Consider the following 18,197-nt stretch of genomic DNA (forward strand, 5'->3'; position numbering starts at 1 on the left):
GGCCAGGGCCAGCTGTTCCCAAGGGGCCTCAAACACCAGCACCAGACTGGGTCTCTTAACTTTCAAGGCCCTTTCTGAACCTCTGGGGCTTGCCTCACAAGTGGCCGCCATCGGCGACAGCCGGGCCACGTGTAGAGGAGTGTGCCTTTCCCACAGGTATTCTTCCGAGCGGGCATCCTGGCTAAGCTTGAGGACATGCGGGACGAGCGTCTGGCCAAGATCATGACAATGCTGCAGTGTCGCCTGCGGGGCTTCCTCATGAGGATCGAGTTCAAGAAGATGCTGGAGCGAAGGTAGCACTCACCAACACGGGTGGGGCGGGGCCACTGAAGCCACGCGCATCCACGCAGAATGACCGGGGACCCGGCCACACACCCAGCGGTCAGCTCCAGTAGCGACTCGGGGCCGTGAGATGAGGGGAGGGCGCCGACATCTCCACTGGCCCAGAGAACCCTGTTCGGGGTATGTATTCGCTTCCTGTGGCTGCTGGAACAGAGCGGCACAACCTGGGTGTCTTAAAACAACGGCAATTCTCATAGCGCTGGAGGCCAGGAGTCTGAAGTCAAGGAATATCGCAGGCTACACTCCCCCCGAACGCTCTAAAGGAGGATCCTTTCTTGCTTCTTGTAGTCTTGGTGGCCTCAGGCGTTCCTTGGCTTATGGCCACATCAGTCCAGTTTCTGCCTGTTTTCACAAGACCTTCTCTCTGTGTCTCCACACGGCCTTCCTTCTTCTTATATGGACACCTGCCATCTCGGGTCAGGGGTCCACCTTTCTCCAGTATGACCTCATCTTAACCTAAGTAATGACACCTGCAAAGACCCTATTTCCAAATAAAGTCACATTCACAGGCACTGGGGGTTAAGACTTCTGCAGATCTTTTGGGAGGGGACACAATTCAACCCATAAGAGGGACCACCTAATACAGACCCTTCTCTTAAAGCCTACAAGTCACTTTCCCAGACTTCCCCTTACTGGTCCATGTGATGACATGTCAGAGGGAGGAGGCAGGGCCGGCACCCCTGCTTCGCAGATGTGGAAACTGAGGTCAGAAGGGTGAAGGAACTGGCCCAGGTCCAGGCAGAAAGAGTCAAGACTGGAATCCAGAAGTCCTCACTCCAAATCCTTGCCCTCTGAATTGTGTTTTCCAGCCATCTTTCTAAAATGATCATCAGAAAATAACTCGGGCTACCCTGGCTGACCTGTGGTTGACTCTGGTTCCTTGTGGGCATAGTATTAGTAATAAAACAGTAATGAGCAAATAACAATAATGAGGTCCTGATATCCACTGCCCCCCGACCCCCTCCCTGGGACCGTGACTGAAGGCAGCGACACAAGTTAGGGGCTGAGTGTAGGACAGCAGGGCCTTGGCACGCAGGAGGTCCTCGGTAAATGACAGTCCAGTGAAGCTGGAGGGGACAAGGGGGGCGGGTTCCAGAGACCGCAGAATGGATAGGACTCAGAGAGTAATGGGTGATTTCCCGTGAGGGAGAGGAAGGAAGGAAATGTAAGAAGAAATGAGTGGTCTGTCTCAGCCTTGTGCTGTCTGGGTGGAACCGTTCCATCAGGGAGGTCAGGCCCTGACACCTGCACTTTCATCCAGGGAACCCCGGCTTCCTTTTTTTGCAGAATCGGCCTGAAAGTCATCCAGCGGAACACACGCAAGTTCCTGGAGCTGCGTTTCTGGGGCTGGTGGAAGCTATACAACAAGGTAGGGCTGAGGGGCCAGGCTAGCTGGGCTGCAGCTACCAGTGCGTTGTGTGTGTCGAGGGGGTGGGGGGGGGGCAGTCCTGGGGGGGAGGTGCCTCTTGGGGGTGGGAGGCTACAGGATGCAGCAGGGACAGTCCACAAATGAGGGTGCCTGGGAGACAAATGAGGAATCCAGTCCCCTTCCGGTCAGGGGCTAATTCCTCCCTGAGAAAAACCACAGAGGACCTTCCCGTCTCATGTCATCCCTCCAAATAACACCCCCTTAGGATGGAAAGCCCCTCAGTACAAAAAGGGGGCTTGGTCGTCAGCCCCTCCCCCTGCACATGTTGAGGCATCTTCGGCTCCTTCAGTGAGGTCCTCAGCTTCAGAGCTGGAGCGAGCTCAGGAAATCGTGGGATCCGGCCTATTTCCCAGGTCCTTCTGAGACAGCTGAGAGGGCAGTGAGTCAGCCCTTAACCAACGCAGCAGGCAGGGAGCCTTCCTCCTGGTGCAGGTGGAATCATACTGGGTGATGGGGTCCCCACCTCGGGCCTCCATTCAAAGGGAATGGGCTGCTGGGCACCAGCAGAGGCCGGATGCAGGGCTGCATTCAGGAGTCAGAGGATGGTGGTGTCTCAAGGGACAGCCATGCGGAGGGTGGATCAGGCTCTAGGTCATCTCTGGTGGCCCTGAGGCCCCCACGGCTCGTGTGGAAGCTTCCTTCCCCTCCCCATGGGAAAGCGCTTTCTAACACTCAGTGCTGACCACAGATTCAAAGCAGGGATAGTAAGTTCTGCCTCCCCAAAGGCTCTCCCACACAGGCCAGCCCCCTCGAGGGCCTGAGATCCCAGAGCAGTCCAGATGAGCATTTCTCAAAGTTCGGTTGTTACCAGTCCTTCCCCCACCTGTTCCATGACTGAGCTTTCCTGATGCCAGCTACTTTTTTATTTTGAAATTTTTATTTTACTTTTTATTTGTATATATTTTAAGTTTGTTTATTTATTTTGAGAGAGACAGACAGAGTTCATTCGGGGGGGGGGGGGGGGCAGAGAGAGAGGGAGACAGAGAATCCCAAGCAGGTTCCAGACTGCCAGGGCAGAGTCCCATGTGAGTCGTAGACCCATGAACTGTGAGATCATGACCTGAGCCGAGATCAGGAGTCAGACACTTAACCGACTGAGCCATCCAGGCACCCCTAAAAATAAATTTAAAAAATAAGAAATTTAGGGGTGCCTGGGTGGTTCAGTCGGTTAAGTGTCCGACTCTTGATCTCAGCTCAGGTCATGATCTCACAGTTATAGATCAAGCCTCACATGGGGCTCTGTGCTGACAGTGTGGAGCCTGCTTGGGATTTTCTCTCTCTCTCTCTCTCTCTCTCTCTCTCTCTCTCTCTCTCTCCCTCTCTCTCTCTCTCTCTCTCCCCTTCCCCCGCTTGTGCTCAAGCTCACTCTCTCTCTCAAAATATATAAACATGAGACAATTTTAAATTTTAAAAAGCTACTTTTAAAGTAACTGTGTAACAATGAAAATCAAAGCATTTCTATGCAAGGCTTAAATCCATCTCACTTGCCCCCTCGGTATTTGTGTTGCCCTCTGGGAAGCCCCAGACCAACAGCCTTTAAGATTCCTCCCAAGCAGGACACCAGTGGTCAGAGAAGATGAGGAGACAAAGCCTGGAAACTTCTCTGTTCTTTACTAGAAAGCAACACTTCACTAATTGAACATGGCAGAGCAAGGTCCTGTTCCAATGAGTAAAAAAAGTAAAACAAAATAAAAATCCTTTACTCTTAGTTTTTAACTACGCTCTAGTCTTATCTAAGCCAGATAGGATGAGTCAGGGGGAAAAAAACCCAACACGTTCCGGTAGGCTTTCACTGAATAAAAATGTCATGTAGTTGTGCGTTTATGTGAACTTGCCTCTGCAGTATCCCAGGTCCCCACAGACAGAGAGACGGAGACACAGAAACAGGGAGAGAGACAGAGATAGGGAGACAGGAAGAGAGAGAGACAGCAAGGAGGAGGACCCCGTAAGGGAGAAAGGCAAGGGAAACTGGAGCTTGAACTCGGCCAGGCACAGCTTAGAGAACGGTGTGAGCCCTGAATGGGGCTAGACGCCGAGGAACACCTAACTGTGTCTGTCAGGATCGCAGAGACCCCTGAGGATTGGTTCTAGGCAAGGACGGGCCTTCTCTGTGGAGGCGAGAGATACTTCCTGGCATCTGTGGAGAGGGACTCCCTCATGGCTGCTTTCCGCCCCAATGGGGGTGTGAGGTCCTGTCTGAGGGAGAGCCCACAGCCCACCGCCGAGCCCCCGCGGCCCATCCCCCTAACGCCATAGGGTGTCGCCCACCACTCAGGTCAAGCCGCTGCTGAATGTGGCTCGGCAAGAGGAGGAGATGAAGGCCAAGGAGGAGGAGCTGAGGAACGCCATGTGCAAGACACAGGAGCTGATAAGCAGGGTAAAGGAGCTGGAGGAGAAGATGGCCACGCTCAGCCAGGAGAAGAATGACCTCACCATCCAGCTACAGGCCGTATGTGGGGCCCCGGAGGGAGGGCGGGAGCTGGGGGCCCTGGCAACTACCAGGATCCCTGGGGCCACTAAGAGCCAGACCCAGGGAGGCAGGTGGGGGGTGAGCCTTCTGAGAATCAGCATACGAGAGAGACCCCCGTAATAAAAGAATCACCCGCTTATGGGAGCACCTATATATGGGCTCCACCCCTTAATGCCTCACAGTGATGATTTCCCTTATTTTTCGGACAAAGAACTGAATTTCAGTAATGTTATGCCACGAACTGAAAGTCACACAGCTCGTCTGGTTTGAGTCTGTGGCTGGTTGTTGTTTACACCACTGACCCCATCTTGGGGAGACCCCAGTGGACACCCAGGGTGTCCCTCTTCTGCCACGTACTGTCCGTTTGACCTTTGACGACCCCACCTCCTCCGAATATCAGGTCCCTCATCTCTAAACCGTTGCTTACAGTGACATCTGCCTCGCTTGCTTCTTGAGGTTGTTATAAGGAGGAACTGTGGGTGGGAAATGGTTCGTTAACACAAAGGTGCTAAATCGATGCTGGGAGTCATTTGGGCAGATAGTCACTCCCCATTGGCAGACAGAAGTACAGGCACTCCCGGGCTCAGCCCCAACTACCGGTGGTGTGCAGCCTGTGTGTCCTCGACTTGTCCTGGACCACTGGCTACATCCTTCAGGTGCACCTGACCACCCGGGATCTGTTCAAAGGCAGATTTCAACACAGCAGGTCTCGGGTGGAGCCTGAGATCTTGCGTCCTAACCAGCTCACGAGTGATGCAGCTGGTGGCCTGGGGACGGCACTGCGAGACTCTGTTCTGTCACACGCATCACAAGGAGCTTGAGGCCAGTGCCCAGACCCCTGTGGGACCCCCTCTGACCGGCGCTCTTTCTTCCACCAGGAGCAAGAGAACCTGATAGATGCCGAGGAGCGTCTGACCCAGATGATGAAGACGAAAATGGAGCTGGAGAGCCAGATCTCGGACATGCGGGAGCGGCTGGAGGAGGAGGAGGGCACGGCGGCCTCCCTGAGCGCCACGAAGCGCAAGCTGGAGGGCGAGATGAGTGACCTGAAGCGGGACCTGGAGGGCCTGGAGACCACACTGGCCAAGATAGAGAAGGAGAAGCAGGTGAGGAGGCCCTGGGGCCTCACTACACCCCCCTCGGGAATAGGAAACCCTGTGGGGGTCCCACCTGGAGTCCCCTCAGCAGCACCGCCCAGGACCCTAGCCACCAGCCACATTGGGCTAGTTTAACTTAACTCAGCGCCATGGAAAACGTGACTCCTCTGTTGACCTAGCAGCATTTCGAGTGCTCAATAGCCACACGAGGCTAGTGCTACTGCATTGAACTGAGAACGTGGCTGTTGCTGCAGAAAGTTCCGTCGGGACAAAGTAGCTAGAGGGATGAGGGCTCTTCCCCTCATGGTGACATCCAGGCTCAGGACTGACTGGTTCTCCTCGTGCCCGTGAAACCCAGGTGTCTGTGCTAGCCTGTGGCCCACTCAGACTCAGCGTCCCTGGGCCCCTCACAGAAGGTTCTTCTTCACTACATCTGCCTTCTCCCCTCTTCCCAGAAGAGACAACCCTCTCTCTAGCGTGGGGCCACCACTAGCTGTTGGATCTCTGCCCAAACAAGCAGCTGCTGCCCTTCCAGTCGGCTCCAGGGGGAGCCCCTGGCTCCTGATACCATCTGGTGGGCCCTTGGCCCCGAAGCCCCCTTCTTACCCTCACAAGTTGGGGGGGGGGGGGGGCGGATCCAGAGCAGGGGAAGGTGTATGCTGCCTAAGCCCGTGACTCTTCAGCTCTGATGTGCACACAAAGTGCTGGCATCTTGATAACATGCCGGTTCTGCATCAGCAAGTCTGCTGGGACCCGAGGGTCCACGTCTCTCAGACACCGCTGACGTCTGAGGGCCGGGCTTTGAAGAGCCAAGGCCTGACTGGTGGTTCTCACTGCTGCCCTCACCCTCAGATTCTGACCTGCCTGGGGTGTGCCCTGGGCACTAGCATTTCTCAGGCTCCCAAATGACTCTGGACCACAGCCAAGCTGAAAAGCCCCTCTCTTGGAGCAAGCGCCTCCCTCTTTGTTCCCCCTCCAAGGCTGTTCCCAGCCTTAAAGGCCTGTCCCTCTCCTGCTCCTGTTTCCAGGCCCTGGATCACAAGGTCCGCACCCTAACCGGGGACCTCTCTCTCCGTGAAGACTCCATCGCCAAGCTCCAGAAGGAGAAGAGGGCCCTGGAGGAACTGCACCAGGTAGGCACCATGGGCTTCTACTCGGCACAGCAGGTGGAGCTCGGAGACTGGAGACCCTGGTTCAAATCTTGGCTTTGCTGCCCCTCAGCTGGGGCCTTTAGGGAAGTCAGTCTTCCTAAATCTCAATTTCCTCATCAGAGTAGCGGGCACTGTCATGTCTTGTTGCTCTCCTCCCAAGTTTGTTGTAAGTGGGGCGACCATATAATTTATCACCCAGACTAGTCTGAGAGTGAAAGAGGGGCAGCGGGCATGAGGAGATGGTCCCAGGTGCACTGGAAGCTAGAGTCCCCAGACTTATCAGGATGAGTGCCCTGCCGGTGCTAAAGCACCAGTGAACCCCAATACATCTTGGCGACAAAGGGCATGAGCTCTTGTGAGGAGACCCGTTTGACCGTTATGGGCTCAGGCTCCTGGAGGCAGAGCCAGCTCTGACCAGCCACCAGTGCTGACCTTGGCACAGACCACTTCCTAGCTCTGAAGACACAGGTGCAGAGAGCAAGTTGAAGCCCAGAACCGGACAGCAGACCCCCGTCGCCATGTTTGCTGACACCATGAACCCACAGCACATCCCCTTTAGTGCCTCTCTCTGCTGCCTCTGGAAATACTTCCCCTTAGACTGTAACCCTCAACCATTTCAAACTCAGAGCCCCCGTTTATAACAAATACAGTCGATTCTCATTATCCCAGGTAGTTATGTTCTATAAAGTCACCACAAACACTGAATAAACAAATGCTGGACCCCCATTTTTGTTTTTAATTTTTTTTAACATTTATTCAATTTTGAGAGACAGACAGTGAGCAGGGGAAGGGCAGAGAGAGAGGGAGACACAGAATCCGAAGCAGGCTCCAGGCTCTGAGCTGTCAACACAGAGCCCAACATGAGGTTCAAACCCACAGACCTCAAGATCATGACCTGAGCCAAAGTCAGATGCCCAACTGACTGAGCCACCCAGGCGCCCCAATACTGAACCTCGGTTTTAAGGGGAAATAGAAGGTTAGGTTCCTGCAAGCCTCTTTTCACGTTTTCATCAATCAATACATTACTTTGTTTTATGTGTGTTTCTGTGTAAGACACTACTTGGTACACACTGTCCACTCCTGAACAATGAACTCACGGTCAACAACCCTGTATCTCATGCCTGAACAAAGCTTATCTAACACACAAATTTCCTCTGTGAGGCACAGCACAGCTTTCTTGTGCTTGGGAACACTAGATAGCACTGTACCAGTGTGCTTGGTGCACCATTTTATGAGCCAAACTCACCAAGACAAAAGCACAAAAAATGTAAAAAAAACATGGCACTAAATAGACTGTGAAAAAGCCACCTGTTTGCAGTATGAGCTGAAACGAGAAGGCGGGGCATCATCTTATTTGACGTCAGCTGGGAATGTGTGCTCCAGAAGACGCAAACTTTTCGCTGCTCTGCGCATGTCTGCAAATGACCATGAACGCACCACAAGTATTGATTTGGGATTACACATAAATTTTAGCTCGTAGGTAAATTGGAAAATAGATAACCCACAAATAATGAGGGCAGACTGCATTTTGGAAGCCTCTCTTTACTATCGTAAAATAAACATTATTACAGCTAATACATACCTTCAAAAGAATCAATAGAGTGCCCTTCTTTTTAAGGGGGAAATGAACGGAATGTAATTTATAATAAATAACGGGGCTGTCCGTGTGTAAGCGCTCAGGCGGATCCACTAGAAGACGTCATGAGCAGTCGGCTGAACACCCGAGCCTGCCTAGGTGGCCGAAGACGGACGGGCACAGAGGGTGTGTTGGTGACGCTGACGGCAAAGTGTGGCTGCCGTCAGTGATGCGGCTTTACAAAATGGTGAAGAACTCTCAGGGAGATTTTGACAATAACAAATCTCTCAGTTTTCATGGTAGATCATTCTTTAAAAATATAGTGTATACTAAATGAAAAAAAAAGTTGAGTTATGTGTCCAGTGGTCCTGGCTGCTGGGTTTAGAAGAGTAGAACTGTTGTTTTACGTACGTGAATGCCCGGGTGGGGCATCAAGTGTGCGGACTACAGAATTATGCTTCACGGTACCGGATTGTCCAGAGCGAGGCATGTCCAGCATCCCTGGAACCACTAAGTGCCAGTGGGGCCCCCAATCATGGTGGCGAACAAAAGCTCCTCAACAGACCTCCTGCATGCCCCATGGAGAGCCAGAGCCCCACTGACCATTGAGGGCCCACCTCCAGCTAACGGGTGCTCGGGTCTGCCCCTGCCTCACCTGGCACCAGGGCCAGGGACTCAGTAGCTGTTCCCTGAAGTCAACTCGACCCAGCTCAGAAGTGATGGCAGAGAACTAGGTCTGTTCAGCTGCTTCTGCATGTCTTGTGGGACATACAAGATCTTTCCTTCCAGAAAACCCTCGACGACCTGCAAGCTGAGGAGGACAAGGTGAACCACCTGACCAAGACCAACAGCAAGCTCAGCACCCAGATCCATGAGGTAATGCCCTGTTGCTGGGGCCAGTTCTATAGCTCAAGGGCCAGGTCTGTCATGGGGCCCAGGGTCCTCAGATACATTTGGGGAATTGGACTGACACGTCCCCCTGAGGAAATGAGGGCCTTTCTGTTGCCACAGCTAAGGAACCAGGCCCAGTCTGGTTCCTCAATTGCATTCTGGCCTCAGACTCACCCCACTCCCCTCAACACACGTGTTTTCTCTCGCTCTTCTTGTTTCTGCAGCTGGAGGATAACTGGGAACAAGAAAAGAAAATCCGGGCGGAGGTGGAGAAGGCCCGTCGGAAGGCTGAGAGTGACCTGAAGATAACCATTGACAACCTCAACGAGATGGAGCGGTCCAAGCTGGACCTCGAGGAAGTGGTGAAAAAGTACGCCCGTGCGGTCATTCATTTCATCCGTAACATTAGCACTTTCTGTGTGGTGCCAGGTGCTGGGCACCGTGCTGAGGGCTTCGCATGTATTAACGCACGTCCCTAGTACCCGCTATGTGCCAGGCACGGTGCCCGCTACAGAGCACATAGGGAGGGGACAGTAGGCGCTGCCCATCCACAGGGAGCTCCTAGTCTCACACAGGGCCAGCTGGGCGCCAGAAAGGGGGCTGGTACTGAGCAATGCCCCTCCCCAATAGGCAGGGAGTCTTGGCAGAAACCTGTAAGCTGGGCTTTCAAAGATCACAAGGAGTCGAGGGGTATTTCAATATCACTGCGGCAGTAACTATGGGGGACAGGTGGAGCGGAGAAAAACTGGAAGCAGGAAGGCAACCGGAAGGCTACTGCAATAGTCAGGTATAAACCTGAACTAAAGCAAGAAGCTGAGGGGATGGAGATTAGGAGACGGACAAGCTTTCAGGGGGCAGAATTTGGACGACACAACTTTGAAGTACATTTTGCCAAGGCAGTTTGACAGCTCCACGAGCTGCTGTGAGACGCGTGTGGCTAATGTTGCATCGCGGCTCGTTTCTTCTGTGGCACACCCAGAAGCTGCATGTGACCTTGACCATCCTGCTCACCTACTTGGTTTCTGGTGTCTTAGTTCTCACACATGGCTCCTTGACACGTGTAACCCACATATCAGAAGGAGACAGCCTTTTGTGGAAAGTTTTTGGAAGGAAATTTTCCCTAAAAAGGCAAAGCGCCCATGTGATTCTGGAGCCCCTAGAATGTAAGCTCACCAGGGCAGCGATTTCTGTCTGGTTTATTCACGGATGTGTCCCTGGAGCCCCAAACAGCATCCGGCAATAGTAGATAGTCAATAAACGTGTGCCAGATTAACAAATGCATGAGTGAGTGGGAGGCCTGTGCAGCAGATTTTGAGGGCTTTTGTAGGGCGAGACCTTCTGGGCTGTCACCGCAGAGGGTCAGGGGGTTAGGGGATGAATGGGTTTCAGCAGGTTCAAGGCCTCCTCCGGTAGCCCAGGTTCTGTTCCCTCACCAGCTGGCTGGTATCCCCTCAGAGCGCCTCCTCAGGAGATCACACCTTCTCTTGCAGGAGGGATATGGAAATCAATTCTGTCAACTCCAAGTATGAGGATGAGCAGTCTCTGAATTCCACACTCCAGCGGAAACTGAAGGAGCATCAGGTGTGTTCAGGACCGAGAAGGCGCAACTCTCCTTTTGAAATGCCCTTCCAGGCACCTTGACCCCCATCAGCTGCTTGGCCGCCTGGGTTTCCTGAGGAGCAAGGCTGCCCCAGAGTCCTTGACACTGATCCACATTCACCTCATGCAGGCTTAAAGTCAACGCCCCCACTATGAGGACAAGGCCCTCCACAATCTGCCCCTGCCCCCTCCCTGACCTTGTCACCCAGCGTTCCCGCCCCCCTCTCCCTAGCCATGCTGGCTCCTTGAGGGGTCTCATACCCCGGCCTCTCCCCTGCCTCAGGACCATTGCACATACTCTCTGTGCCCTGTTTCCCTCTGCTCTTGACAGTGTCCATCACATGCTCAGCCCCTTTCCATCACTTCCCTACTAAAAGGTCAAGTGGGTAAGTCTGTAACTTCACACAAAAGAGATAAATCCCACCCCTCCACCCCCACTGATTTGTCTGCTAGGCCCGAATTGAGGAGCTGGAGGAAGAACTGGAAGCTGAGAGGGCAATGAGAGCCAAGGTAAATGAACTACTTCTACACTTACTTGAGTCTAAGGACCCAGTGCCAGCCACGATCCAACCATAAGTAGACACTCCACTCAGGAAAGCACCAGAGGGGAGGGCAGGTTTCCAACTGAAAAGCCCCTCACTGTTTCTTGAGCCCCTACCGTGCATCAGGCACTGTGCTACAGGTGCAGTATTAATTAGGATGTAAGGCGTAAAGATACGATTCGTGGCGTGGCCCCACCTAGCGCAGGCAGAGGAGACAACATGAGCCTGGGAACTCGGAGAACTGAACTCAACAGGCTGACGAGGGAAAGAATGTCTAGACGGAGGGAATGAGACGGCACCTCCCTGCACAGGTACAAAGATGTTAAAGGACCAGCAAAGAGTGGAAGGAGGCTTTAGATGAGGATGAGACCAGAGAGCCAGTGAGAGAGGAATCGTCACGCACCTAAACTCCTGATTCAGCCAAACAGGGGCCGGGGGTAGGATGGGCAGGGAGACCCACCCAGTGCAGGGAGGAGGACAGAGACATCCTTCACTGAGTGTGTGGGGTGGCAGGCAGAGTGCAGAGCTCCCAAAGTGCGGGCCCCCAGCCCCACAGACACCATGCGGTCACTGCAGTCTTTACCAGAGGGAGGGGCTCCCACATGGCTCCCCATCACGGTCACCCAACCTCCCCACCCCCAGGTGGAGAAACAACGCAGCGACCTGTCCCGGGATCTTGAAGACCTCAGTGACAGGCTGGAAGAGGCTGGGGGAGCCACGTCTGCTCAGGTACCATCCTTGTGGAGGGGACGGGCCCAGGGACCCCAGTTCCTGCCTGCCTTCAGGGAGAAAAAAAAACCTGCTGGATGAGAAGCAGTGAGAATAGGACCAGTTAGTTATTGCTGAATTCCTGGGGCTAACTTGAGGAGAGAACAATTAATAATAAAGAAGAGGCCAGAGAGGGGCTGGTTTGGTCCCCTCTCTCCTGGGGATCCTTAGCTCAGTGGTGAGGACAGACGCGGCACGGGACTGAATGCAGAGGGCAGACGTTGTAAGATATAACGTGTCTTTCAGAAAATGTGAGCTGCAGTAATGCCAGCCGATTAGGGGAAGGACTGCCACTGTGCAGACAGTCTGTTACAGTTCCTAAGAGGGGGCGTGCCATGCAGGGCCACACGGGAAACAGCAGGGTCAGTAGCGGCAGAGGCAGGGGAGAATTGCAGGCAAGAGCCTTTATTGTGGTTTCTGAGGAAGGAACGGATAAGGCAGAAGAAGCAGGCTTAGGACTGGTTAGTTTGGATAATTTCAGCGGGCTCTGGGGCACCGGGGCTGAGCCCAGTTGGTACCTGACCATGGGGGTAATGAGAGCAGGGGGACAGTGGCTGAGAGTATGAGCACCCCAGAGAGGAGGAGCTGGAGGTGTGCGCTATAGACTGGTTGCTTTGCACTGGAAATCTAGCTGTTTGCTATCTCTAGGAGTTAGCTTACCCTGGGAGGGGCTGTTGTCCAGGGTCAGCAAAACCCCAGAGGACAAGGCATAAGAATACAGAAAATAAAGACATGGTTAATACAGAGGGGTAACCCCATACTGCCAGGGCCGGAATCCAAGTTGGGCCTCTGGTGTGGAATGCCTCTTCCTCCAACTCACATAAAGGCATCACGGAGACTGACAGAAGCTTGAAACTCTCCTTCTAATTCCGGATAGTCAGGTCGCTTACAAATGTGGCCCCTGGGTCAGAGCTGAGAGAAGGAAAGTGGATGGGGTCCCTTAGCACTGGAAGGCTAGGCATCCTTTCCCGAGGCTCCCTGGACTGCACACCCCACTCCCTCACCATCCTGGCCTCAGGCTGCTTGTTGTAGGGGGGAGTGCTGAGAACCAAAGCTGGTATGCGGCTGTGGTCGGGGTCCTGGGAGGAAACAAAATCATCCCAGGTGGTTTGAGTGAGAGGCATCAAGAAAGGACTACATCCAGCAATGCAGGGAAAGTGAAGACAACGGGACAGGATGTAGGGCACCAGAGGGGTGGGAGGAAGCACGGTCATGGGGCTGTGACATCGGGAGCCTTGGAGCAGGGCCTACCTGGGGGGTTCCTTCTGGAAGCTCAGGGGGAATCTGTCCCAAGACTCTCCCCTGCCTTCTGGTGGGTTGCTGGCAATCCTTGGTGTTCCTTGCTTGTAGCTGAATCACCCCAACCTCCGCCTTCATGGTCACATGGCCTTCTTATGGGTCTCCCTGGATCCAAATCTCTCCCCTTATAAGGACAACCAGCCATTGGGTTAGGGGCCTCCCTAGTCCAGTATGACATTTTACCTTGTTTACATCTGCAAAGACCCTGTTTCCATCCACAGGTATCTGGGGTTAAGAACTGAGCATATCTTCTCGGGGGGCACAATTGGACACACAACACCATCTAAATGAATCCTATGGGCAATCCACCCAGAGGCTCGGGACTGACATCTCAATCAAGACATCCTATTAGAGGGGCGCAGAAATATCGGGGCACCACTGAGCAGGCCGGCAGCATCTGCCCTAAGGAGACCAGTGCCGGTCAGTTCTGCTAAAGCCCTGCTTCTCTCTCCCAGATTGAGCAGAACCGCAAGCGGGAGGCAGAGCTGCTAAAGCTGAGGCGGGAGCTGGAGGAGGCGGCCCTGCAGAGTGAGGCAGCGGCCTCCACACTGCGCAAGAAGCACACGGACTCCATGGCTGAGCTGACGGAGCACGTGGAGAACCTGCAGAGGGTCAAGGCCAAGCTGGAGAAGGACAAGCAAGTCATGAAGGCTGAGATCGACGACCTCAACGCCAGCATGGAGACGGTGCAGAAGTCCAAGGTGAGGTGGGGGGACCCCCCCCCCCGAGTTACAGGGACGTGCCCCAGCATCTGGCTGCTTCACACATATTCCCCAAGCCCCCAGCAAGCCCGGGGCATGTTCTAGATGTTGTGAAGGCAATCGAGATGAGCCTGTCACAGATCCCACAGGAAGGTGTATAACCTTGGCCAAGTTCATAATCTAACTGTGCTCTTCTGTAAAATGGAGATAATAATAATCCCTGCTTCATAGAGCTGTTGTGAGGGCTTCAACAGTTCCTGGCACATAAGAAAAGATCAATAAATGTGACAGACTAGGAAGAGTGACAACAGAAATGCATGCATCACCATAATGAAAAAGTGATACATGGCAAGAAGGAAAAGCGAGTAAGCCATTCAACACGCATTTATCAAGCAGCTGCCACAGAAAGAGCCTTCTTGTGACATGAGGGAAAGGGGGCTCAAAGGGTGAGCAAGGATGATGCTTTGGGGTCCCTGGCTTAGCCAACCAGAATCTCCAAACTTCAGACACTCATGAGGCATCTTCACAGTTCTCATTTTATCTGCACACCCTGGAACTAAAGCTAGTATTTTTTTCTTAAATTGGCCCATTGCATTTTCTTACTGGGTGAGGTCCTCAGGGGTCCAGAGTGGCTAGAAAAGGGGGATGAGCCAGAGAGTGAGGGTCTGTGTGCCAACCCAAAGACTCTAAGTTTATGTATAGAAATGATAAGGTGGGGCAGGGCGAGGGGGGTCGGGGGAGATGGTTCTGAGATAGGCACGTTCTAGAAGGATGAGGGAGGTAGTCTAGGAGGCTGCACTAGGGGAACCCAGGTGGAAAGCAGGGAGGGTTTGGCCTGGCTTCTCCATTTCCCCACTGGGTACATCTTCCTTGAGCAGATGAATGCCGAGGCCCACATCCGAAAGCTGGAAGACAGTTTAGCAGAAGCCAACGCCAAGGTGGCTGAGCTGGAGCGAAACCAGGCAGAAATCAATGCCATCAGGACCCGCCTGCAAGGTAAGCATGCCTCTCCCTGCAGCTTCCCGAGGAATAGTGTGTGTAACAGAACAGGGATGCTCAAGGAAACTGAAAGAGTACCCATGTCCTCTTCCCGGAGCTTTCTCAGCCTTGGAAACTTCACACCCGCTGTGATGAGACAGGAGGTCTGATTCCACCCATGGAGTGCCCCAAGCAGCATCTTTGCAACATAAAACAAGTGACACTATTCAAAGCATTTCCCTATCAGTTGTCTCAACCACCCTGCAAGATCAGCAGGAGGGGCGGTAGACAAAATTCAGTTTTTAAACATTTTAAAACATGACCCACATATTAAGAGCAAACATGTGTCACCAGTAAGGGAGCCAGAAAATGGTGAACTTGCCCTCAAGGGGCATTTGAAGGACAGAGATTTACAGTCATTTGGGGGACGGGAGGCTTCAATAACTTTGCTAAGTTAGAGGCAGAACAGGTTAATGTCCTACCACACAGTAATACTGCAACCTCTTGGTTTGGTTTTGTTTTTTACCAGAAGAAATCCTTTGCATCCTAGGACAAAAATAATTTGTGACTTACCACTATTCACTTAACACCTAACCTTGCAGAGGCTGGGCCCTCACAGACACGTACTCCCTGAGAGAAGTAAACACTCCTCAGGCCAGTTAGACCACGTTGCAGTGTGACCCCAGAGAACCCGCTGGCATCCTTTGGCCTTATTTCCCGCATCCTGAATACTTTCTAAAATCAATATTCCCTTTGATGGATAAGAAAAGTGAAGCTCAGCGGGACGAGGTAACTTGCCACAAAACCAGAATGACTTACAGGGCAGGACTCAAGCTCGCTCGTGCTCTCTGGCTCATGCACGTCTTCCTGGCCTCCGGCCCCCACAATCAGTTCACAGATGACAGGAGCATAGGTTCTGGGACCGTGACAATTACATTTTCAAAGTAAAGGCTCTCTGCCCCACTGTTTCCTTTAAACTTCCTTGCAGGATCTTGTGCCGGGGCTGGGACTTCGTTATCTGGAGCCCTGTACCCCATGCAAGACACCTGGATGTCAGCAATGTTTGGACAACTGCTCCCCTCCTGGGCTCGCTTACTTTAGGCAGCCAGCAATGGTTCACCATTGCTCCCCCTTCCAGCCCACTTGGCCAAGTCATCATATTTATTGGGTACTTTGAGAACGATGCACTGGGATAGCTTAGGATCTGGCTGGGGAGCCAGTTTTTCATCCACTATTTCTCCCATTCCCCTTCCTGCCCAGCTGAAAATGGTGAACTGAGCCGGGAGTATGAAGAATCACAGAGCCGGCTCAATCAAATCCTGCGGATAAAGACATCACTGACGTCGCAGGTGGACGATTACAAGAGGCAGCTGGATGAAGAATCCAAGGTTTGTTTGGTGATGGGGTGGGGGCGATAGAACTACCTTCCTGAAGAAAGTTACAGGTTATGAAGATGTAGAAGGAACATGAAAAGTGGTACCTAGGGGCACCTGGGTGGCTCAGTTGGTTAAGCGTCCGACTTCGGTTCAGGTCGTGATCTTGTGGTTTGTGACCTCGAGCCCCACGTCGGGCTCTGTGCTGACAGCTTGGAGCCTGGAGCCTGCTTTGGATTCTGTGTCTCCTTCTCTCTCTGCCCCTCCCCTGCTCATGCTCTGTCTCTCTCTGTCTCAAAAATAAATAAAAAACATTAAAAAATAATAATTAAAAAAAAATTTTTTTTTTTTAAAGAAAAGTGGTGCCTAGGTGGCTCAGTTGGTTGAGCATCCGACTTCAGCTCAGGCTATTATCTACTGTTTGTGAGTTTGAGCCCTGCATTAGGCTCACTGCTGTCGGTGCAGAGACTGCTTCAGATCCTCTGTCCCCTTCTTTCTCTGCCCCTCCCCGGCTCATGCTTGCTCTCTCTCACTGGCTCTCTCCAAAAATGAATAAAAGCATTAAAAAAAATTTTTAAGTCAACTACAAAACTGTAATATGCTACATGTATGACTAAATGAAAATGATGAACTCCCATATCCTCATGGACAGTAATTGGAACAAAATGAGGAAAATAAACCCTGATGGCCTGGGCTGTAGAATCGGTGTCCTTTCCCCCCTTCACTTGCTGCACTGTCAATCCAATGCTGCGGATGTCTAAGCAATGGCCCTGGGGTCCACAGAGACCAGCGGGGCCTCTGACGGCCTCCGCTGGTCCCCACAGTCTCGCAGCACGGCCATGGTGAGTCTTGCCAACACGAAGCATGACCTGGACCTGGTGAAGGAGCAGCTGGAGGAGGAGCAGGGAGGCAAGTCAGAGCTGCAGCGCCTCGTGTCCAAGCTCAACACTGAGGTGACCACCTGGAGGACCAAGTATGAGACGGATGCCATCCAGAGGACGGAGGAGCTGGAGGAGACCAAGTGAGTGTGACCCTGTGCCAGAGAGCTGGGAAGGCTGGGGTGTGGGTGGTGCTGGTGGTCTGACCACATCAGACACTTGCTGAGGCCAGGGTCACGTCCAGGAGAAAGCAGTTCACAGGCTCCTCTTAAAATTAAAAAAAAAAAAAATTTTTAATGTTTATTTATTTCTGACAGAGAGAGAAAGAGAGAGACAGAGCATGAGCGGGGGAGGGACAGAGAGAGAGGGAGACAGAATCCGAAGCAGGCTCCAGGCTCCGAGCTGTCAGCACAGAGCCCAACGCGGGGCTCGAACTCACAGACCGCAAGATCATGACCTGAGCCAAAGTCAGATTCTCAACCGACTGAGCCACCCAGGCGACCCCTCTTAAAATTTTCTTTAATGTTTATTTACTTTTGAGGGAGAGAGAAACAGAGTGTGAGTGGGGGAGGGGCAGACAGGGAGACACAGACCTCCATGCGGGCTCCAGGCTCTGAGCTGTCTGCACAGAGCCTGATGTGGGGCTCGAACTCATGAACTGTGACATCATGACCTGAGCACAGGCTCCTCTTAAAGTGGGGGCCCGGGGGGATGCGTGTCTAGATAGGAGAGCCCACTTTGTGCCCTTAGCAAAGTAGCCACTGTCAGCCTTTGGGTTCCATCCTCAAGGATTTCTACATGTCAGCATGAAAGTGCTCAGGCTCCTGCAAGGAAGTCAAGAACAGGGCCTCCACCTCCAGGCAGGATTTCTCTTCCCTTAAAGTGCTCAGGAAGCTTCCACAAGTCTGCTAGGTCTGGGGTGGGGCCTCTGGGCGATGTTGGGAGGGCTCAGACCACACTCCCAAAGGTCCTCACTCTGCTGGTTCCCCAGCTCTGTGCTAAATGCCCTCAAAGCTTGCAAGCCTTCTTCCTCATTTGCAAACTAGAGTGGTGGACATTCTGCCTGATGGGCCTGAGGAAGTAAGAGTGGACACGTGAATGTG

General features: G+C 53.0%; 1 protein-coding gene across 1 annotated transcript in view; it reads left to right on the forward strand.

Moving 5' to 3' along the window:
* Positions 1–18,197, forward strand: part of MYH16 (myosin heavy chain 16) — a 61,684-nt gene that overhangs the window by 24,751 nt on the left and 18,736 nt on the right. The window contains exons 18-31 of the mRNA XM_078440442.2: positions 157–293; positions 1,630–1,711; positions 4,047–4,220; positions 5,120–5,347; positions 6,367–6,471; positions 8,855–8,941; positions 9,181–9,326; positions 10,447–10,537; positions 11,009–11,065; positions 11,740–11,826; positions 13,620–13,865; positions 14,744–14,861; positions 16,104–16,231; positions 17,041–17,237. Coding sequence (XP_078296568.1) covers positions 157–293; positions 1,630–1,711; positions 4,047–4,220; positions 5,120–5,347; positions 6,367–6,471; positions 8,855–8,941; positions 9,181–9,326; positions 10,447–10,537; positions 11,009–11,065; positions 11,740–11,826; positions 13,620–13,865; positions 14,744–14,861; positions 16,104–16,231; positions 17,041–17,237 — 1,883 coding nt within the window. The remainder of the gene's footprint in view (positions 1–156; positions 294–1,629; positions 1,712–4,046; positions 4,221–5,119; positions 5,348–6,366; positions 6,472–8,854; positions 8,942–9,180; positions 9,327–10,446; positions 10,538–11,008; positions 11,066–11,739; positions 11,827–13,619; positions 13,866–14,743; positions 14,862–16,103; positions 16,232–17,040; positions 17,238–18,197) is intronic.

This window comes from Panthera onca, chromosome E3 (genome assembly GCF_046562875.1).
Source record: "Panthera onca isolate mPanOnc1 chromosome E3, mPanOnc1 haplotype 2, whole genome shotgun sequence".
NCBI classification, from domain to species: Eukaryota; Metazoa; Chordata; class Mammalia; order Carnivora; family Felidae; genus Panthera; species Panthera onca.